Source organism: Sprattus sprattus, assembly GCF_963457725.1.
Source record: "Sprattus sprattus genome assembly, chromosome: 5".
Taxonomy (NCBI): domain Eukaryota; kingdom Metazoa; phylum Chordata; class Actinopteri; order Clupeiformes; family Clupeidae; genus Sprattus; species Sprattus sprattus.
Genome location: NC_137924.1, coordinates 17,860,279 through 17,882,846, shown reverse-complemented (window position 1 = coordinate 17,882,846; position 22,568 = coordinate 17,860,279). Strand labels below are relative to the sequence as shown.

Genomic DNA, 22,568 nt, shown 5'->3' with positions numbered 1-22,568 from the left:
CACATACAGTAAAGCCAACCAGCTCATCAAGAACAGTAGGGACATAGTGTCTAGGGTTTGAACCTAGGATCCTTCAGTAATGGGAGAACTGCATTATCTTCTGAAACGCCCCATGACTACAGTTCCCATGATGCTTAGTGACCGACAGTCAGTCACTGTTGAGTTCATGTCATTTCATAGTATATTTTTCTATGTGAAAATCACTCCTTGCTCCTTCATAGATGGAATCCAAAGTCCAAAGTCTTCTGAGGTCTTGGAAGACCATGTAGAGCCACTATTACCCACTACCAGCCAATCAGATCTTGTTCCCTCTACATAAAATGGATCAGTTTGTTGAAGCCCTTCGTCTCTCTTACCCTTTTAGGGCCTTTGAGGGGGGCGTTTGTTTCTGAGTTATGTAAACAGCAGATGGAGAGAGTGTGTTCCAGTGGCCCGTGTTCTTTCTGAAATGGCCCTGCCTGTGCTGACTAATAAGAGCATAAGAGGGTTCAGGATATTGTGCACAGGGCAGGAAACAGAGAGCTGGTTTTGGAAAGGAGGAAGCTCTGCTCTGAGCTACAGAGGGATGGAAGGGGCAAAATCCCTTCCTCTGTGGGCTGTGTAGTAAGCAAGGTCAGCTCCACAATTGTCCAACTCCATACTGTGCGTGTGTGTGTGTGTGTGTGTGTGTGTGTGTGTGTGTGTGTGTGTGTGTGTGTGCGCGCGCGCACCCTTGTGTGTGTGTGTGTGTACGCGTGCATGCATGTGTTGAGTCACAGGACACAGGCCATTAGCATACAATAGATCAGTGAGTTTGCACACACAGCCAGACTGTTGAGACACACACAACCTCAGTCCTTGCTCTGGTCCTAAGATCCAGACTGGTTCTAGTGACTGACCCCAGGTGAGGTAAGAACTTTCAGGATTTGTATGCTTCATTTGCAGACTGACTTTTGGTGAAATGGGTTTCTGTGAAGGGCAGCGCTGCAGCTTTGGGTCATTGTGGACACATTCTGAATGTAGCAGAACACTGATTTTGGACTCAAACGCTTGAACCTGAAGGCTACTTGTCATTTCCATGTGAAAGTCTCTGTACTGTGTGAAGTGTTTTTGAAAGTTTTGTTATTATTTGTTGGTTGTTTTTAGTTCATTTCTCTCTCACTCTCTCACTCACTCACTCACACACACACACACACACACACACACACACACACACACACACACACACACACACACACACACACACACACACACAATCCTCCCACCCCAACTGCTAACAGCATATCTTTTCTCCCAGCAGGACGAGTCTCCCGGACACTCCCCTCCAGGAACGCCGCCTAGTTACCTTGACGACGACCCTGAGGCTGCACCCTTCCGTCGCCGTGCCCACACTTTTAGCCACCCTCCCGTCAAGAAGAAGATCTCCTTCACCGACTCCCAGGCCCAAGCCCCCAAGGCTCCTCTCCGCCGGCAGCAGTCCGTAGCCCCGGAGCTCCTCCAGAGCAGGTTTGTCACTTCCTGTCGCATCACTTCCTGTCTGCTATCATGGGACTCCAGCTCTGATTTTCCATCATGCATCTTTGTCTTGTGTGCTGGTCAGCGGTTGGATTGAAGTTGAGTTGAGCTTTTGACGTCTGACGATAGAATGAGAGCTACTTTGGGAAGATCAGGATGCATTTTTTTCATTCTTCTCAGTCTTGGTTTTGATGACACAGTTTCCGGTTATGCCATGTTTTACATTGAAACTAATGTGTTTGGAGTGAGCGGCATGTCATCCCCACATACTGACATAGAAGACTGAGAGCACACTGTTCTTGGGCTTCTGCCTGTTTTACTCTTTCACACACATTTCTTCTCCTATTTCATCACACCCTCCTAACTTCATCCCATACAGCACATTACATGCACTCTATAACTTTAACTTTTAACTTTAATTCCTCACATATCATTGCTTTTAATAGCACAGTGGACTGAAGTGGTTTGTGGAGGTTATTTTGTGCAGCATGAATTTTTGTAACCTGTGATTGTTGGTGGCCTTTTATGTCTTGGGTTCCACAACCCCCTCCCTCCCCAGCCCGGTTGCCTTCGCCAGAAAGCGCAGTGTGTCAGAGAGCGAGTCCACCTTCAGCCTCCCTCCTTCCTTCTCCACTCCCAGTTTCCTGAAAAGTTTTTACCAGGGCTCGTTGGGCTCTCTCGGGTCCATCTCCGACCTCGGGACCCTCATGAGGTGAGAGGGGATGGGGCTCAAAGCCGCCTCGTCCCCCCCGAACCCCCTAACCGCTTTTAACCACGCCGAAATGCTGTCATGGGAAGTTGGTTTGTGGGTGGTGAGGGTGGGTGTGGAGGGGTGTCAGTGAAGTGACCGCTATTTTCATGTGTCCCTGCAGAGTTAACCAAAAGGTGTTTGCCGTCACTGTGTCCTCTGTTGCACTGCGTGTAAAGGGAAAAAAAATTAAATCAACGCTGTCCTCGTCTCTCTTCTCTTTTCCAAAACATCACAGCTGGACTCTCTGTATTTGATATCGTCAGAAGCCAGAACAGAAGCTGGGGGAACCACTCTCACTTAAAAGGCCCCCTTTGCTTGTTGTGCATGCTGGTGCTTCTAAGCCCTTTACAAACTCGAGTGGTGGTGTTGTCTCCTCACAGTCTACCCTTGACCAGCACTCTCACTGTAAAGGGCGTTAATGGTGTCACGTTTGCAGGTGTGCTTGCCACATTTTGTAGCTTCAAAACTAACATGCTTCTGTTTCAGATTTTTTTTCAGACTTATCATTTATTTCACTTTTCTCCGGTTCGCCACATTCATTTTGCTCAGAGGTTAAGGTGGATCTAAAGTTGAGACAGTGATTTAGTTATTAGACTAAAGAACATATCTCACCCACAGGGCAGTCAGTCCAACTCAACTAGATCTGTTAGATGATCTGTCATTGCCAAATACTGGTACAATGAGTAGGAAAGAGTCCATGCTCTCCAATCAAAAGCGACCAGTTGTTGCATACCACATCCTCAGACTCTTCTCAAAGCAGATCTCTATGGTTGTGATGTAGTGCAATCTGTTATGGGATGTTGACCCATTGTGTAAATCTCACCTGAATACATTATTAACTTGGCTTTATGTAAACTACCACCTACCAGACAGCCCTTAATACTTTTCCCAGGTCTCTGATAAGTACTTGTTCAAAACTAAATTGCCTTTGCTAGTTTCTAATAGCCAGTTTCTCTTGGGGCTGGATTTCTGTGTCAGTGATGTGAATAGCGTTGCTCCAGCTCAGAGCATTGTCGGCCGTAAAGGGTAGAATTTCCAATTCAAATGTGATCCTAAGTCTCCAGGCTGGTGGTATTCATTCCGTCAGTGTGGGAGAGGTGAGGCTATTCAGTGTTTGATGTGCAGCTTTTAATGTCACCAGACAGTCACTAATGGAATGTGGTTCAGCAGACCGTCACAAAGCCGCTATCTGCGGAAGGCAGAAGAAGGTTCGACCTTGGAGGTATTTTCTCCAAAATCCTGAGGTTGTCTGACACATGACGACTTTTTTTTCATTTTTAGCAGTTTCTTTTTCCCCCCAAAGGATGTGCTGAACAAGCCCATCCTTTTCCGAGTCTGTATTTGGAGGAGGTGAACAAGCTAGGTTGCCAGTGCATGGTATCAGATGCCAGTGGCAGACATGGCTAGGATTAATAAATGGCCTCCCGTGTTCAGGAAGTGTTGTAAGGACAGCCAAGATCCTTTGGACTGGCCCAGCAGTAGCCTCCCTCTGGGCTCAGATTACTCCATGACCCTTGGGTCAATTAGCTCCAGCTCCACCATCCATGCGCGTCACAAAGAGTCGCTAAGATGCTGCTCCACCTGCAGGGTACAGGGCCGTTGCCCTGCCTGAAATGCCCCGTCACATGGATTGGTGTAACTATGCTCACTCTTATCTCGATTTCTGAGATAGAGATGAGATGCTTCAGGCTTTACAGGGAACCCAACAGTGGGATGTTTGTTGTTCCACAAGCTGCTGCGATTTCAAGATGCCAGCCATAGCATCTTGAAGCGTCCTCTCTCCAGCTTACTGATGTTTCCTCTTGACCTTTTAAATCTGTTTACCTTCATGTCATGCACATTTCCCCCTGGATTTGTTGCATGTACAGCGACTATTTGACAAATGTTCTCTTTGCAGGTGTTTGTGTACTAACAGCAAATACACTAGTTCTGCACTATTTAACCAGTGTTGCCTTTTCATGTTATAACTTGGCAGGAGAGATGGTTGTGCACCATAACAAGGGGATGACACAGCACGTCAACTTCTTTGGGCTCTTCACCTAGAGCTCTGCAGACGTGTGCATGTGTGTGTGTGCATGTGGGTGTGCGTGTGCGCGTCAACTCACCATACATATTGTCTCCAGCATTGTGTGAGTGCGTTTTGTTGACATGCGTGTATCTGTCAGGCTTAGATGTACAGTAGCATCCCGTACATTGGTGTCTGTGTCCTTATGTATTTCAGCGTTTTTTTTGTATATTCACAGAATACAATGACATGTTTACATTTGTGCACATATACAATGTGTGTATATTTGCTGTGTGTGTGTTTCTGCATCAGTAATGGAGAGGGCCGGAAGAGGACCCTGTCAGGCTGCAGCAATGACTCCCTGATTACGCTCTCACACACCCCGCGCAGAGTGTCCTGGCGTCAAAAGATCTTCCTGAGTGTGGCTTCGCCCCTCAACAAACCCTCCTCCATTCACGGCCCAGGTGTGTGTGTGTGTCTGTCTGTGTGTCTGTCTGTGTGTCTGTCTGTGTGTCTGTCTGTGTGTCTGTCTGTCTGTCTGTCTGTTTGTGTGTGTGTGTGTGTGTGGGCGGGGGGGGGATGTCTAGTTTGTGTGCCATCCTGTTTTCTCATATATTATTTTGCTCCCATAACCATGCCTCCTGGGTGACTCTGGATAGACATGGACGCCCTGGACCTGCTTCCTCTGTCCCCCCGTGCCTTAGAGCAGGACCCCCTGTCCCGCATGCTGTCCCCAGACCAGGAGCCCTCCACAGGGGAGAGCGGGAGCCGCAGCCCAGCGGAGTACAGGTCCCTGTGGAGGAAAGCCATCCACCAGCAGATCCTGCTGCTGCGGATGGAGAAGGAGAACCAGCGCCTGGAGGGTCAGTAGTCACACACACACACACACACACACACTAGCAAATGTACGCACACACACTCACACAAGCATGTCTGCATACACATTCACACGAACATGCATGCGTTCACACACACTACAAATATGCAGAGGTCAACCACTACTAATACCTTATCTTTTTGTGAGAGTGTGTTTGTGTGCATATGTTCACACACACACAGATTCACACAAACATGCAAAGGTCAACCACCACGAGCCACCACAAATACCTTATATCTGTGTATATGCAAACACACACACATACTATATGCAGAGGTCAATAACCGTACCCACACTACTGCCCTTACTTTGACTGTATTTGTATACATGCAAACACAAACAATACACAGTACCATAGACACACACACACTCATTATACTGTATAGTCAGTGACCTGTGTAACAGTAGCTGCATATTATAAAATTAACCTTGAAGTAATTTCTACAAGGAAGTGTGTAAGACGGTAGAAGATCATGTATACAACAGTGGTACACCCAGTTACGTAATGGAGAGGTTAGCGCATGCCACAGCTACCACAGCTCTCAACTGAACTCAACAAGCCCTCCCTTCGTGGTGTACCCAGAACCTCTTTAAAACACACACACTGGGGAGTAGCCATGTTGCCTCCTGTTAAACTGTGTTTCTCTTTCGGCTCAGTATTTATTTATAGAGGGTGAAATGCTTAAGCCTCTGTTTGAGGCTCTGGAGCGACGCTATTTTCAGACAGGAATGTCTGGATGGAGCAGACTACCCTCTTCAAGAACTAATTTTGAGGATTACAGGGACCCAAAGTTTTGTTCCCCTGTTTAACCAGTGTTATTACAGAGATTATCATTGCCCACTGAGGGACTTCATGTGTGGGAATGTACACAAAACATGAATGTTCTCAAAATCAATTAAAAAAAAAGATTGACTGCCCTCTATAGACAGAATGGAGTATTGCATTATTTACTTATGACATCTGTCCTTTTCTTTCCCTTTTGTTTGTGTGGGATTGTTTGTGAGGAGGTTAAATGTCATGACTCCATCTCTTTGAATAGAAGGTAAGGATTTCTCGGGGGCTTTTATATTGTCTCTGCTTAGCTGTAGACAGCATGGGAAACTTAGGAAAACGTCTGTAGAGTCTGCTGGTTGCACACATGGCTTGCGTAATATTGATGCGAGGGGGGTCTGCTTCAAGAACACTCCCTCAGGTTCAATATGTGCTTTCACTTTTGTGCTTGATGCTTTGTAGTTGTGTGAAAGTAGACAACTGGAAAAATGCTGAAGTGCTGAGATGGCTGTTTTCTTTTTCCTGCGGGGGAAAAAGGAGAAAATAGTTTGACTTGCCTCTAGAGTGAAACTTCTGCAACTGACCATGCTTGGTGTCAGCTTCTGTGTGTAGATTTCAGGCAAATGGCACTGCTAGCAGAGCTTGGCCCTCTGGCAGGAAATCGGGCGCAAGGGTGTGTGATCTAACTCTGTGGTTGGTTTCCATGGAGACCAGGTCTCACTTAACTTGTCATGTCTGTCCCCTAAATAACTGTTAACCCAGATTGTGTCAGAACATTTTGTTCATATCTCACTTTCTCTGTCTCCCTCCATTTCTCTCTCTCCCTCCATCTCTCTGTCTCCCTCCATTTCTCTCTCTCCCTCCATCTCTCTCTCTCTCTCTCTCTCTCTCTCTCCATCTCTCTCTCACACATTCTCCCACAGCCAGCAGAGATGAGCTGCACATTCGCAAGATGAAACTGGACTACCAGGAAGTGGGCCAAGACTCCAAGGAGATCCAGGCCTTCTGGGAGAAGAAGATGAGCGTTTCCTGCAGGGCCAAGGTCCAGTGGGACAAGGAGGAGCTCCAGACATTCCTCAGCCAGGGTGAGAACCATCTGGGCTCCGTCCCCAACCTCTTCCCCCCTCACTCGGCCCTCTTCATCTGCTCTGGCCCTGAACAGCTGCAGTGTCTGTAAACACAGTAACTAGCTATAATTAGCTGATTCAATGTCTGAATCCAGAGTAACTAGCCATAGTTAGCTGTTACAAGTCTCAAGTAATTCTTCTGCCATAGTACTTTCTTCTTTGCTGCAGATGAGGCTACTGCCTGAGCTGCAATGTGTGGTCTGCATCCTCCTCCCATCTTTCTACTAGCCATAGTGGCTTATTGACTTGCTGATACAAGTCATGGATTTAAGTAATTCTGCTGCCATTGTTTTTGCTTCTTTTGCCCCAGATGAGGCTGTTGCCTAAATGATATTGTGATATTAAATACTTTTTTTTCTTTCTTGCTTTCCTTCTTTCTTACTGACTGTATTTATCTTTCTCTTCCTGTCACTCTTTCCCTCTCCCTTCTTCCATTCTCTCTTTACGGCAGGCGTCCCTAAGAGCCGCCGTGGTGAGGTGTGGCTGGCCCTGTCCCAGCAGCACCGCCTGAAACACCGCCTCCCGTCCCGCCAGCAGCCCCCGGACACGCCCTACCAGGACCTGCTCAAGCAACTCACCACCCAGCAGCACGCCATCCTGGTCGACCTGGGTACATATGGGCCACCAGCGGACCGCTTTGCATCCGCTCAGTCTTTACAGGCAGATGGATCTGCTAGTTTGATTTGGAATAGACACCTGGTATAGATAGGCCAGTAGACAGCAGCTGTTGCACAGTTCTATAGAAGAGCTGGTATCACACACACCATGTAAATGCATATCGGCCATTCTACCGAATTCGTGTAATATGCAGTCCCTCAACAATAAAATCTATTTACAAAACAATTAGGTATTTAGGCATAGATATTAAATTAGAAAATGTTATGGTCTATATAAACCCAATGCATTACATGAGATAGTGATAAGCTTAATATATACAAAATCATCATTTATAGGGTACTTTCTATTGGGAAGTAGCTGTCCCCAACCCTGACATCTAAGTTTCAATGCCTTTAAATAACACTTTTCAGTTTTTTTTGATTTTTTTCAATGATTTAATTTCAAAGATCTTTATGATTGGGTTGAAACAGAACTTGGAATATTTAGATTTATTGTGGGTTTAATTTTTAAATCAATTTACTATACTCAAAAAATCATGTCCCTAGTTTTCATGTCACTACCGAAACACAAGAGTTTTAGTCCATAGGCTGAGCCTGTGTTTTAGCCACGACTCTGCATTTTTGACCATGCAGTGACACTGCATCTCTGTCCCTCATGGTTGAATGGTAAGTAGCTAAATCCCATCGTTTTTATATAAATGTGTTCCAAAGTCTGAAAATCGACGTGTAACCTTAAGAATTGTCACTACCGAAACGCATGTTTTCTTCAATTAAGTAAACCTTTTGGGGTTCCATGGAAAATCTTATGTTTGTATGTGTGTACACCTCTTCAAAGATGTGTTTGCAAGCCGTGTGCTTGCTAGAATTCTTTATTTATGCTTAAAGTTAGCTAGAATTGTCACTACCGAAACAGTCACTACCGAAACATATGGTAGTGACCAGATGATTTTGGTAGTGACAAAATGAAATGGCAAGTAGTTCAATCCCATAATTTTTAAATAAATGTGTTGTGTGGACTAAAGGGAGGCCCAGAGCACCTTTTGGATGATTTTGGGAGAGAAATGAACATCCATCCAACAGTGCAGTCACTACCGAAACAGTGCAGTCACTACCGAAACAGATAAATTGACCTTGAAAATTTGGTAAAAAATTCATTTCTATGGATTTCATTGTGAAAATCTTCAAGAAATATTTTTAAAAATACTCTTCAGAGAAGGGAAGGAAACACAATCTGAACAGGTCAATAATAATACTTTTTTACTATAGTAAATGTGATGTTTCGGTAGTGACAATTTTTGGAAGAGGAAAAACATTCCAACACATTCTGAAAATACAATATAAAACTTGACAGTTCTTTTACTAGATATGTGTACTTTAGATATGGTACAATATACATACGGTCAAAGTTTTGGGAAAAAAAAATACAAAATTTCAAAATATATCCGACATGACTTTGCATCAATTCGGTAGAATGGCCCATATATGAGTGCAGGTGAAGTTATGTTCAGCATATAAAAGGATCAGATTCCAATCATGATGAATTGGATGGGTTAGATGTGATAAGGGATATTATAGAATCCAGTGTGAGACGTGTTAAGTATACCTGTAATATTAGTACAGTTGTATTACATAATTAATGTGTAAATTATATGCATTTCGGTGTACGTTTCAGTTCCAAATGTAAACATTGTGCCCTGTGTCTACCCAGTTTTACACTAACCTTGTGTGTTAGCTCTCAGTGTGATAAACTTCCTTTATATGGTCAGCTATCTTTCTGCATGGCCACAGGGGGGAGCCAATGGGTCGGAGTGGTCAGATGTGTTCAGTACACACTGAGTTAGTTTCAAAGAATCATGAATACATGATGAAATGAATGCCACCAACTTGCTGTAAAGGTTTCAGATCACCACAAATCTAAATGGAAATGGACATTAAGGTGAATGTAATGCCTCTGGAGAGTTGTTGCATGCCAATGATTTATATGTGTGCATGAACTATTGACATACGTATGAGAACGGAATGTGTGGAAGTTAGGCAATTTAACCTATGGTCTGATCCTAGCATGTTGTTTAGCAACTGAAAGTGCAATGGCACCAACCATAGGTTAAACCATATCTCACTCTGGCATTGACTCTTCTTTATTTCCTCTCTCTCTCTCTCTCTCTCTCTCTCTCTCTCTCTCTCTCTCTCTCTCTCTCTCTCTCTCTCTCTCTCTCTCTCTCTCTCTCTCTCTCTCTCTCTCTCAGGCCGGACCTTCCCTACGCACTCATACTTCAGCACGCAGTTGGGTCCAGGCCAGCTGTCCCTGTACAACCTGCTGAAGGCCTACTCCCTGCTGGACACGGAGGTGGGCTACTGCCAGGGCATCAGCTTCGTGGCCGGGGTGCTCCTGCTGCACATGAGCGAGGAGCAGGCCTTCGACATGCTCAAGTTCCTCATGTACGACCTTGGCTTCCGCCGACAGTACCGCCCCGACATGATCTCACTGCAGGTGTGTGTCTGTGTCTGTGTGTGTCTGTGTCTGTGTCTGTGTCTGTGTGTGTGTGCGCATAAGTGTTTTGATGTCCTTGCTGAACAAGCAGTGCATGCAACTGTAGTGTTGCACCATCCCATAGCTTCTATCTTTCAGAGTTTCTACATGTATTTTGTTTTGTTAGACACAGAAATAACAGTTAAATTCCTTGTACAATAGGTTGGGGACTTCCCACAGAGGCCAATCCTCTCACATACACATACTCATACCCATCAATCTAACCTAACCAAAATGGATCAATCCATCCAAACCATAGATCTTGCGCAGCTTCTTAATGTAATGACATGTAATGTAATGGTCTATTGAGGTCACATTGGTTCAGTAGAATTTGGTCTTATTGTGAACAAGCTCTATGAGTTCTCATTATTTTACTGTCAAATAGTTGTTAGCAGTTAAACTCCTCCGACCTTGAAGTCTCTGAGGGGCAAATGTGCACAGGGTAAACAGCCACTTGGACATGTCACAGCCCTCTGACCATTATTTACGCTACCTGCGTCTGAATGGTATCATTACCGGAACAATTGAATGGAATCATGGAACGGACATTAAAAGGAATTAAAACTAGCGATCATAGATATACATGCTAATAAGGTGTATTCAAACAGAGAGATAAAACAGGGAAGTAGTTCTGCAACACTCAAAAAAGAGAAGTACTCAGTGCAGCTTTAACAAACAAATTCAATAGTGTAGTAGGCGTCCCCACTTAAGGAAGTGGACAGAAAAAAAACGTAGAGGCTGCTTTAAAAACTGAAAAAAATGAGAAAAGCTGGTGCTCAGAATACTGATTCCATTAATTCTGGAAGCTTATTCTGTTCACGCATCAAAGGGGCACTCTGGATAACACCTACTTTTAAAAGGTGGAAAATTGTCACTGCAAAACACACTTGCACTGTCCCCCACAGTTTTTATACACAACAGAATTCTTAATCAGTCACTCTTTTCCTCACATAATTTTGCCCGAAACTCCCACGACCCTCTCGTCTGCATATGCAATAGTCAGAAAAGCTTGTCATTCTGTGCTCCTGCAGCAGGCAGAGTGCCATTTTAGCCATGTGCGGTCTGTTTGGGCATACCATGCTATATGTTTTGGCTAGCGTGTTGGTGCATCTGCTACTCAGTGTTCTTTCTCTAGGCAAACAGGTAAATATTGCCATCGTCTCTGGTTTTGTCAGACTAAGCCTTCATTTCCCAAGGTGAAACATTACAACCCCGAGTGACTCAGACTTTAGAAATGACTGCATCACCTGAAATGCCTTTCAGACTAACCAAACACATTTTTGGGATTGAAGATTAACCTTAAAAATGTACTCCCGCAGTCATTCAGTCGTATCACAAAAACAAACACTTGGCTACTGCCTTACCACAACCCCTCCCACTCCACCCACCCCACCCCTGTCCCGCTACCTTTTGTTTGCACCGCCCCACCACCAACACAAGAAGCTTTGTCTGCATGGTCCCAGCAGGTCTCTCTGTGGTGTTCTTGTCCTGGCAGGTGTGGTAATGTGTAACCCCAGCCGTGCCATGGAGCTTGCCAGCCGTGGTTGTTGGGCGTCGCAATACCCGTGTGCCAGACCTGTCCAAAGTCCACCCTCCTCCTCTTCCCCCTTCTCCTCCACCACTCTCATGCCTCCATTTTTAAAACCCGCCTCTCTCTCTCTCTCTCTCTCTCTCTCTCTCTCTCTCTCTCGCTCTCTCCTTCCTTCCCCCTGCCCCCCTTCAGATTCAGATGTACCAATTGTCGCGGCTGCTGCATGACTACCACCGGGAACTCTACAGCCACCTGGAGGAGCAGGAGATCTGCCCCAGCCTGTACGCCGCGCCCTGGTTCCTCACGCTCTTCGCCTCCCAGTTTCCCCTCGGCTTTGTCGCCCGAATCCTCGGTAACGCTGCAATCTTTTGTGCTTCTGTCAGTGTGTGTGTGTGTGTGTGTGTGTGTGTGTGTGTGTGTGTGTGTGTGTGTGTGTGTAATGCCGTTCAAAGAAGGCAGCTTCAAATTTCAGTGGCTCTGATACAGGCTCTGTTAGTGGGAAAGTAGGTTGTTTTGTTGCTTTTCTGTTTAATGTGATTGCTTTTCTCAATGGGATGAATTGACAAAATAGTTTTAGAGCTAAACTCAGAGACTGACGTGCACGTTTGTGCATGTGTGTTTGTATGCAAATTTGTAGTTTTGTTGGCTTTTCGTTTTTGTTTAAGGTTTGTGTACCTGTGTGTGTGTGTGTGTGTGGAACTATTACAGAACTTCTGTCATCACGGTCATATGTGTATGTGTGTGGCCGTTAGAATTGCTCAAGTACTTCCCTTACCATGATGTGTGTGTGTTTGGAACTATTAGAGAACTTCTGTCATCACGGTCAAATGTGTGTGGCCGTTAGAATTGCTCAAGTACTCCTTTTACCATGATGTGTGTGTGTGTGTGGAACTATTAGAGAACTTCTGTCATCACGGTCATATGTGTATGGCTGTTAGAATTGCTCAAGTACTTCTCTTACCATGATGTGTGTGTGTGTGTGTGTGTGTGTGTGTGTGTTGTGCTGCAGACCTGCTGTTTGTGCAGGGCACAGAGGTGATCTTTAAGGTGGCTCTGTGTCTGATGAGCAGTCACAAGGGGGAGATCCGGGAGTGTGACAGCTTCGAGACCATCGTGGACTACCTGAAGACCAGCCTGCCCTCACTCAGCCAGGCCCAGATGGAGCACACCATCTCCAAAGTACACACACACACACACACACACACACACACAAACATACACCTACACTTCCGTGGCTTAAGTTTAATTCACTGCCCTATGCAATTTACGGTTTATAATGTTTTATGTATTTTAAAGTTTACACACACGCACGCACGCACACACACTCACACACACGCACACACACGCACACACACGCACACTCACACAATTATATGTACCACACTTTATGCACGCACACACGCAGATGAAAACAAATACAAACCTATATACACACGTTCAAACTCACATCACACACACACACACACACACATACAGACACAAACTCTATATTTACACACACGAACGTGCACGCCACACGCACGCACACTATTCCACAGAATTGTAGATATTTTGTCAGATACTTGAGCTCCACTCTGCAGTGCAGTGTTTGCTAGCCACAGTGTTTGCTAAGGTGTGTTTGTCACATGATAGGCAGAAGTGCTTTTTAGCACAGCTTCCTGTCTTGTGACATACTGTGGATGACCCTTAGACTTCCAACCTATATTGAGTCTGTGGACGATTTAATTGTCTTCTACAGAATTTGAGATGGACACACTTGGCAGCACTGTACAAGTCTGTGGGTTAGCTGCTACAGCATTCAGAGGGGCTGATATGTTTGGTTTAGGCAGGCTGGGATAATCATTGCACTTGAGTTTTGCATGTTATATGAGGTGGGCAGTTTTATGTTATTTATTGCACATTGGTGTTGTTTATCTATGCAGTATGGTAGGTTGATGGCTGTATGGTTTATTTTTTTACTATATTTGTAGTCTGATGCATGAGTTTTGATTCAGTAGTCTGATGCGTGTGTTGTGTTTTCTTATCAGATATCTGAGATGGACATCTCTAAGCAGCTGCATGCGTATGAGGTGGAGTACCACGTCCTGCAGGATGAGATGGTGGACGCCCCCACACCCTCAGAGGACTCTGACCGGCTGGACAAGCTGGAGAAGTCCAACGTCCAGCTCAAGAAACAGAACATGGACCTGCTAGAGAAACTCCAGGTGTGTGTGTGTGTGTGTGTGTGTGTGTTTCGGCACATGTTTTCCTACTCAGTTAACTACTTACTAAGGTTTTTTTGTTCCAACAAAAGCTATGAACAAAACCATGTGAATATCATTTACAAACCCCACAGAGAGGAAACTCTCACTTCACCTAAACCTTCCGAACCTTCATGCAGCACCCGTCCCTTTTCCCTACATTGCAATTAGTCCTTCTCCTGCCAATAGATGGCACTAGAGCCCAACCTTAAAGTCTCACAGCAAGAGAGAACTAACTGGAGAACGAGAGCACCCGGATATGTGCCAAGCGACTATGAGCCTCCCTTGACTCTGGGTCATAGCAGTGACTCAGATATAGATTGGCCATGTCTTTGAGCTTAGCTCTCGTTCCGCCGGCCTGATGGGGTACGAGAAACGTGCGGGGGGGTGGTGGGGGGGGGGGCAGGGGGATGGTGGTCAGAGGGTTCGTCATCAGCCATCGATCACTTCCACCTCGCTGAGCTCACGCCTGATTAGTTGTTGCGTGTGCTGACCCAATGGTGTTCTGTCTTAATCCCATTCCCTCAGTGTAAGTGTCGATGAGGGGAGCGCTACTGCTCAGCTGGTGTTAGCTTGAGGTGTTTCATTGGTTTTTGTGTTACTTGAAATACACACACCATGTTTTCAGTGTTTATTTGCTCTCCCCTTTTTTATAATTTGTTCCTTCCTCCTCTCTCTGACAATGTCTGTCACATTCTCTCTCTCTCTCTCTCTCTCTCTCTCACTCATGCTTCTTTCCTTCTCTGTCTCTCCCTCCGTCTCTCTGACGCACTCCTCTCTCTCTTCCTCTCCCGGCAGGCGGCGCGGGTGAAGATCCAGAGCCTGGAAGTGAACATGGAGAACTTTCTGTCCCGCGAGAGCAAGATGAAGCACCTGATTCGCTCGCTGGAGCAGGAGAAGGCGTCCTACCAGAAGACCATCGAGCGCATGCGCAGCAGCCTGCCCACCGACGCCACCGCCGACGTGGAGCTGACCCACATCAAGCCCAACGGCAAAGCCAAGGCCCCAGGCAAGAAGCCGTGAGGGGGACGGAGAGCCACCAAGCCAGGAAGAGCGTTTGTGCGGGCATGGCGGCGGCGGTGGTGGAGACGAGGGCTCTGGGAGGGGAATGTGTTGGCCTGGCATGGGGGTGGAGGAGGAGGGAGGGAGGGAGGGAGGGAGAGAGATGGAGAGAGAGAGACTGAGGGGAGAGAGAGAGAGAGGGAGGGAGAGAGAGGGAGGGAGAGAGAGGGAGGGAGTGAGGGGGAAAGAGAGCTTGAGGGAGTGAGGGGGGGGGTGAGCTGGAACAGAGTGGGTTTGATTGGCTGTGTGGGAGGTTTGGCAGGTTCTCTGGTGCTGTCTCCCCTGTCACAGAGCTCTGGAGCTCCACTCCTCTCTCTCTTTCCTTCCATCCATCTCTCTCTCTTTCTTTCTCACTCCATCTCTCTCTCTCTCACACACACTACTCTCTCTGTCTTTCTCTCTCCCTCCTTCCCTATCTCTCCATGCTTTTGGCTTTTGCACTGTCTATTTTTCTCTTCCTCACTCGTTTATTCTCTCTCTTTCTCTCTCTCTCTCTCTTTCTCTCTCTCTCTCCCTTGACTGGATAGTTGAGGTGTGTGGATGGCGGAGGTGAAGGTGGTGGAAGACACTTACTCAGTGTGGAGGTGTTGTCTCCATCTCTTTCTCTCATTCCTCTCTTCTGATCCACAGAGAAATTCTCTCTCCTTCCTGGGCCGTCTTCCTCCTACTCCTCCAGAGCCTCTTCACCTGCCACACACACAGCTCCTCTTCCTCTGTTTCTTATTTCTTAGTTGACATTGGAGCTGGGCATCCATTGCCTCCAGCTGAAAGGACAGATCTCACTTTATTCAAAAATACTTGAAAATCATGTGAATGTTTTTTTCTTTTTTCCGTTTCCCAAAGATGGACAGTGATTGATTTATTTTTATTTTTTAAGACTGTCAGACAGTACAAAAAAAAACTCTTCTGAGGGAGGAGTGGGTTTAGAGTGGAATCACTGAAGCCTTTTGCTCTTTCTGAATGCTGCACAGCCCAGCTTCTTGTGACTGAAGGTTGTGATAAGTTGCATGTCATTCATTGAGGGGACATGAGTTACATTGCATTCATTGAGGAAGGAAGAGAAAGAGAGGACCACAGGCCCTACCTACCACCACGTTGGCTCTCAGGCAGAGAGCTCTCCACGTGACATTCGGTGCCGGATGCGACTGTGGGATTCGACTCTTGGCTTCCTGTGGGCTTTATGTATGTGTTTTAGTGGAGCATCTTGTGGCGCTCCCAAAGCAGCAAAAAAAGAAGAAAAAAAAAAAAACTTCAAGCTATTAGGTCAGAGCAATCATACAAGTATGATGACTGGATATCGTACTCATGTTACTGAAAAAGGGAATACACTGTTATGCTGTCTTCACACTGTATAACGTGTGTATGCTACAGTGTATGCAGTTCATTTTGTGCGTGTGCGAAAGAGAGAGAGTTTGCATCACACAGGAAAGTGTGTGTGTGTGTGTGTGTGTGTGTGTGTGTGTGTGTGTGTGTGTGTGTGTGTGTGTGTGTGTGTGCGTGTGTGTGTGTGTGTTGTGCATATGGTCCCACTCCAATGGCTTCAGCTGTAGAGCATGGGAGGATGGCTGTCTCAAAGGGCCCGTCTCAGTCGTCTTCTCAGCTCCTCAAGACCCTCCTTGAGGACCTCGTGACAGCACTGGTATGCAGTTTCATCCTGTTACAAATCATTTTTCTTTCTCCCCACTCCTTATGCATTTACAAACCTTTCGTTCCTTCTCCATGTTGGATTCTCCGGTCTTCTTTTTATTATTTGTCTTCCTGTTAAACACCACCACCAACAGCCCCAACAATAAGGCAAGAGCATCGCACCAGGCACATCTGTGGAGGACGAGTCCGCACTGTATCTCCTGTCAGAGTTTGGGAGTGTGCACACAGACTTGTTACCAAGAAAAAGGAAGATGAGCGTGCCGCCCCGTACGAAAATCAACTTGACACTGTGTGTAGTACTGTCTTTAAGAGACACAATACAGACACAGTAATCACCGGGTATGCCAATGGACAATCACTATGTCTGTTATTGCATCGATTTACTGACATGTATGATGTAAAAAAAAAAAAAAGTTTGTGTGTAAAAATGAATGTATCACATGGAAGGAAAGAATGGACTAAAAGCAACCAAAAGGAGAAGAAAAACTCAAATCATGGCACTACAGCTTCTCAAAGCACAAAAGTGTAAAGTAATGTAGACTGTGCCTTGGACGTTGCCCAGTACAATATAATTGTTCACCTGCATCGCCAAAGTATGAAAACAAAGTAATTCAAATGGTTTAGTTGTTCCATGTTCATTAGGTTACAGTACTTTCCTCCTTTTTGCGTCTCCAAACCCCAAAAAGATTTCTCTACTCACTCCCTGTAGAGACGAGAGCTATATTTTGTGTGATTGTTATATTTCTGCTTTTATGTAACATTTCTCTCTGTCGCCTGAAGTCAGGACGGGGAAGAGCTTGGTGCTTTTTTAATTCTGTGGCCGTTAAGCTTTGGCTTATGTTCAGTGATGCCTGTTGACCTGAATCCAATGCTGTATTGTAAATCTTCGAATCTTGCCTCGTCTTTTTTTCTCTTCAACAATCTTATCTTTGCATTTTGGCAGCCATAGATAGGCTATGCACTGCTGAGTAGCTTTGTTTTGTTTGTTTGTTTTGCAAAACAATATAAGGCAACAAGGCAAGGTTCTGCACATTGAGGATGTCTAAGTCCTCAGAAGTGACATTTATATTTAGTCTTACAGAGACGTGCTAGAGAAGTAGTCATGTCTGATACATTGCCAGTTTGGTGCTTGGCAGTGTGACACATTGAGGTGAAGGCAACCAAAAACCATCACAATTTTTTTAGCTCTTATGATGATGCAAAGTCAATAAGCAGCTCATCAACAATGACTGCAATTCAGAAGTGCCAAAACAATTCCTATCCTTTTTTTTTCACAATGTGACACGTTAAAGTGAGATCTCTGCCCAGCGGTTTATGATGGAAGACTTCATATTGCAGGTTTGGTTGTGTGTGTGATTCTGATGTGTGTTAGCTTGATTCATTTCACCTGAGCTTGTCTGAAACATGTATTTGAACCATGAGAAGCATTGCAGTGATTTCTGGGGAGGAGACAAAGTGGATACATGCTGGCTGACTACAATCTGGGAAGTCTGTGAGTGTCTGTGGCCTGGAGCATCATCTGAAACAAACTGTCACATCTCAGCAACAACAATAAAAACAGACTTTTCCTGTCTTTTTTATACTCTCACACTGGCCTTCTGCTTTCATTCAAGTGAATTGGTAAACACTTATAAATCATTTGTTTGTAATGGTTTATATTCACAAAGCAAATGTCTAGTTGTAATCTTGCTAGTCCTCAATTATTTCATCACAACCCTCAAAGGTTACCTCTTTGTCAGGGATTCCTAGCTCAGTGTCATGTAGATGTATATATGACCTTGAAGGTGTGCTTTTACCTTGGGGGCTGTGCTGTGAGATGGTTACCCTGTGGTCTTTTATCCACACACTTGGCTGGCAAAGACTGGCTTCATTTGCCTTATTTCCTAATGGTCTTCAGTGCTCTGGGGATGAAGAAATAAAAACATATCTCTAAAGAATAATGTCGAAATCCAAGTGTAGTTGTGGAAATCAGGTTCAGAAAGCCAATCTACTTTCCTGTATTAGGAGGCAACTCCTTGGTTTTTGACAGTTGGCCCAACATTCGATTCATTATGTGGAACCAATGGGTGAGCTAGTTCATGGCATGGGTGGGGCAGGAAAAGGCCTGAGACTGCTGTTCGTGACCTTTGTCACCTTTAGCCAGAGCGGTTACCCAGTGACCACAGAACAGGCACTGCATGCTCCGTACAAAAGAAGAAAAAGCAACATTCCTCACGCGTGTTCCCACACAGGCAGCAGCGGGACGAAGAGGAGGAGGAGGAGGAAGATGAATCCTGCCGGGCGGAAATGCCTGGATACAGCGCGTCCCTCCAGGGTAACAGGCCCTGCAGGACACTTCCTGTGCTGAGCGCTTATCTACAGCGCTGGTGGCTTTGCCTCGCGCTCCCTCTGCTCTCGCTCTCTCTCCCTCTCCCTCGCTCCATCTCTCCCTCAGTCTCTCTGTCTCTACCATCCTCCCTCCCCCTCCCACACGACCCCGTGAGATCCCAGTTTCTGCTGTCAGACACCCACATGTTAGTGCGCTCTGGTGTGCGTGTAAGTGTGTGTGTGTGTGTGTGTGTGTGTGTGTATGTGGTGAGGGTGGGGGGTTGTAGCTTGAAGGCTTGGCTGGGGGGGTGGGTTCACTATTGCGGTTTTGGACTGTAGGTGGGAGGTGTGTGTGTGGGGGGGGCATAGAGAGGGAGGACAGCCGGCAGACAGGCAGTGTCGGGGGCGAGGGTGTGTGTGTGCTCCAGCAGGCGATGAGCGTGGGGGGGGGGGGGGGGCAGGGTGTGTGTGTGGAGGTGGATGTCTCCTTCTGCCATATAAGGTGATTCTCCTGCCTGGGCTGTGGCAGAGCAGAGAGCTGTTGTCTGCTACCGAAAGGGAAAATGGTGGGAGGAAGGAAGGAAGGAAAGAAAGAAAGACAGACTGAAAGAAAGAAAAAAAGACCCAGGGCATGGTTGAGCAGCTAGGCAGATGGCCTGCAGAAACTTTGGTGGAGCCCTTTACTCCATGTTTTTAAAATCAGTGTCTGCCCCATGACTCCTATTTGGAGGATGAAGACGCTCACATTGCAGATGCACTATTGTGATCAGATCCTTGTGATGTATGGTACATGTTCCTGCTTCCCTTTCGTGCGATAAAATGGGTATTTTTTTATGAGTGAAACTGTGTGGGTTCTCTCTCTCACTCTCTCTCTGTGTCTGGGGCATGCATGTTTGTGAAAAAGAAGTGAGTGATCATGTGCTTATGCGCGAGTGTATCTATGTGTGTATCTGTGTGTGCATGCTTGAGAGTGTGTAAGTGAAAGCTGTTTGAGTGAGTGTGTGGCTGCGTGTTGGAGAGCGAGAGAGAAGAGAAGGGGAGGGGCGTATCCAGGGCGGGTGACCAGGCCAGGGTGGAGTGTGTGGGCTGGAGACAGCTGCAGGGTCTGGCGCACTGTAGACCCAGGTGTGCCGAGTCTGGACTTGGGAGTTGGGCAGGCCTGACAGTCCCAGAGGGCCGGATCATCCTCAATCTATCTATCTCACTGACGCATACACACACTAATGTCCTTACAATCATCCACACACACGGAAACACACACACTCACTCACATTCTCCTAATTCCATGTGTCCAGTTCCGCACTCAAGGCCCCCCACTGCCTTCCTGCTTTATGTTCAGTGGACTTGTGGTTACCGTGTTTCCTTTTTTTTTTTTAAGAACAGCAAATATTATTGAAAATCTATAAAAAAAAAAATTGGCCATAGCTATCTCCAAACTAGTCACGCATTACTTTATTCATCACAGTGCTAGTGGAAATATTTTGTCCAAAACCATTCAATATTTTGGTCCAAAAAAACTGCTCAAGAGGTCGTTGCTCTGTTTCACTGGACAAACACCGGATGCCACCAGCGACACAGAGAAGCTAGCAGAGCGGCTGCTTGATTTGAATTGTGACGGACAGTGGCTGTTTTTTTTTTTACATTACATATAGTGTACCTGTCAAGGTTTCCTCAGCCCACGGGCCATTTGTGAGCAACAATCCCCCACTCCCCCACCCTACCCCACTCCACTCCACACCACCCCAAATGGCTCGGCAAGAAGAGCCCTGATCCCAAGAGACGTCCGGCACATCCCCTGGAAAATCACTGGGCTTACCTGATCCAGCACTGAATTAATCCGGCTCCCTTTGGGAAGGGGAACAAAGCGCGCCGAGCCCAGGGGAGTCTCTCTCCCTCTCCACACCTCCCTCCTCCCCGCCAATGCCACACATCTCATCTCCAACAGCTGGATTCAGATCCTCTACGAAAATCCCCTGAATATGCTGTTCACTGAGATATCGGACGCTGTTTTGTGTGTGTGTGTCATTTTTTCTTTCCCCCTTTCTTTGTTGCCCGTGTTTCCAAGCCACATGCTGTTTGTGGTGTGAGATTTGAGATGAAAATGTAAGGGCTGAAGACCACATTGGAGGACGTGAATTGTATCCTCTGAAACCAAGACTTCAACGTTCTGAGGAGTCGTAAGAGGAAAAAATACATTCTGGGGGCACAAACCCCCTAGATTCTGCAAACTTTTACCGTTCGTGTTTTAATGGTATTTCCCTTCGACATTCAGGACATGATTATTGGCTTGTTAACAGAAATAAAAACGAAAAGCCAGCATAGATTTTAATGAGTGAACCGCACCTCTTGAATTTACACCAGAAAATGTCGATGTATGAATTTATGCATTCATAAAGACCTCTGTAAAGTTTAAAGGAACTGTAAAATTTCAGGCAAAGCGTATGTAAGTTTAACATGAAATGGCCTTTGTTTAGAATATTTTAAATATATAGACATTTGCGCCTCATTATGTTCGGCTATATCCATTTCGTTTCCCATATCTTCTTTAAAGTCCACAACTACAGAGATTATTACCTCTATTTAATTTCAAATCCTTCGGCCACAGGAGTGAAAAAACATTGAATTTCAAAAGCCTTTATCTAAAGCCCTCATTCTATCTCTGCATCAAAACACTTTCAAATGATAAAAAGCGAAGCGGTTTCCACATTGTGTGCCGGCTCGCCAGTGGCCTGGAGAACGATGATAGTGCAGACACGATCCTGCTTCCTCGCGCAGTGTTATCTTACCAAAACTAATTTTCCAGTTGAGGTAAGAGCTCATGACAAATGTGACAGCGTCCCCAGTGACTGATCCGAAGCGTTCCCCGAGCGTTTGGGTTGCTCCCTGTGTAATCACATCATCTGTTAGTGGGCCCACATAATTCAACCCATTACTAGTATTATTATTGTCGTCATCATTACTATTATTATTTCGCGAAGGGTAGATAAACAGAAAGGGCCGTTCCCTGTCAGAACTTCCTCTCTTGCTGTAAGCGGGCGGAGGCAGACTCTGGAGGATTCTTGCGCGATATCGGTCCAGGGAGAGCGGTGTGGAGCGGGGCGTGAGGCAGGCAGGGGCTGACATCATGTTGGCTCTCTGTGTGTCGGGAGAGGCAGCGCGTCAGGGCCGGGCCGCAGGGGTGCCGCTGGTCAAGCAGGCAGAGGTGAGGCCCGGATGAGTCTATGCTCTAGGTTGACGTCATCAGTGAACTCACTCTGATCGGAGCGAAAACACTGCAATGTGCGTCGAATGTTTCTTGCCAGCAGGGCACTTGTTCATCAAGTGGGCCCCACTCAGTGTCAGTGTGAGTGTGTGTGTGTGTACGTGTGTGAGACCGAGAAAGACTCTTTGTGTGTGTTATTGAGCAAGAAAATGGCTCTCTCAAATATTTGTTGTTCTACCCTGAGCTGAGTAATGCAGGCTGTGCAAGTGGAGAGTACTGGTTTCCCGTTTCCCCCAGCGCCCCTCCCGTGCTGACACCCAGATAAACGAGTGTCTGGCATTATCTGGGGGCTGGGAGGAGTAGTGGTGACGGCTGGAGCTGCGGACGCCAGCTCAGACCCGAGAGC

At 46.2% G+C, this 22,568-nt stretch overlaps 1 protein-coding gene across 3 annotated transcripts in view; it reads left to right on the top strand.

The window, feature by feature from the left end:
* The window catches only part of tbc1d4 (TBC1 domain family, member 4), a 32,421-nt gene extending 17,364 nt beyond the window's left edge, over positions 1–15,057 (top strand). For 2 of the 3 annotated variants that reach the window (XM_080838967.1, XM_080838969.1), the window contains 10 exons: positions 1,277–1,485; positions 4,563–4,714; positions 4,910–5,113; positions 6,823–6,984; positions 7,478–7,636; positions 9,890–10,134; positions 11,897–12,056; positions 12,714–12,883; positions 13,732–13,908; positions 14,743–15,057. In XM_080838967.1, coding sequence (XP_080695093.1) covers positions 1,277–1,485; positions 4,563–4,714; positions 4,910–5,113; positions 6,823–6,984; positions 7,478–7,636; positions 9,890–10,134; positions 11,897–12,056; positions 12,714–12,883; positions 13,732–13,908; positions 14,743–14,967 — 1,863 coding nt within the window. In that variant the 3' untranslated portion in view covers positions 14,968–15,057. The remainder of the gene's footprint in view (positions 1–1,276; positions 1,486–4,562; positions 4,715–4,909; positions 5,114–6,822; positions 6,985–7,477; positions 7,637–9,889; positions 10,135–11,896; positions 12,057–12,713; positions 12,884–13,731; positions 13,909–14,742) is intronic. The other variant, XM_080838968.1, reaches the window with a different exon arrangement.
* The last annotated feature ends 7,511 nt before the right edge of the window (positions 15,058–22,568 follow it).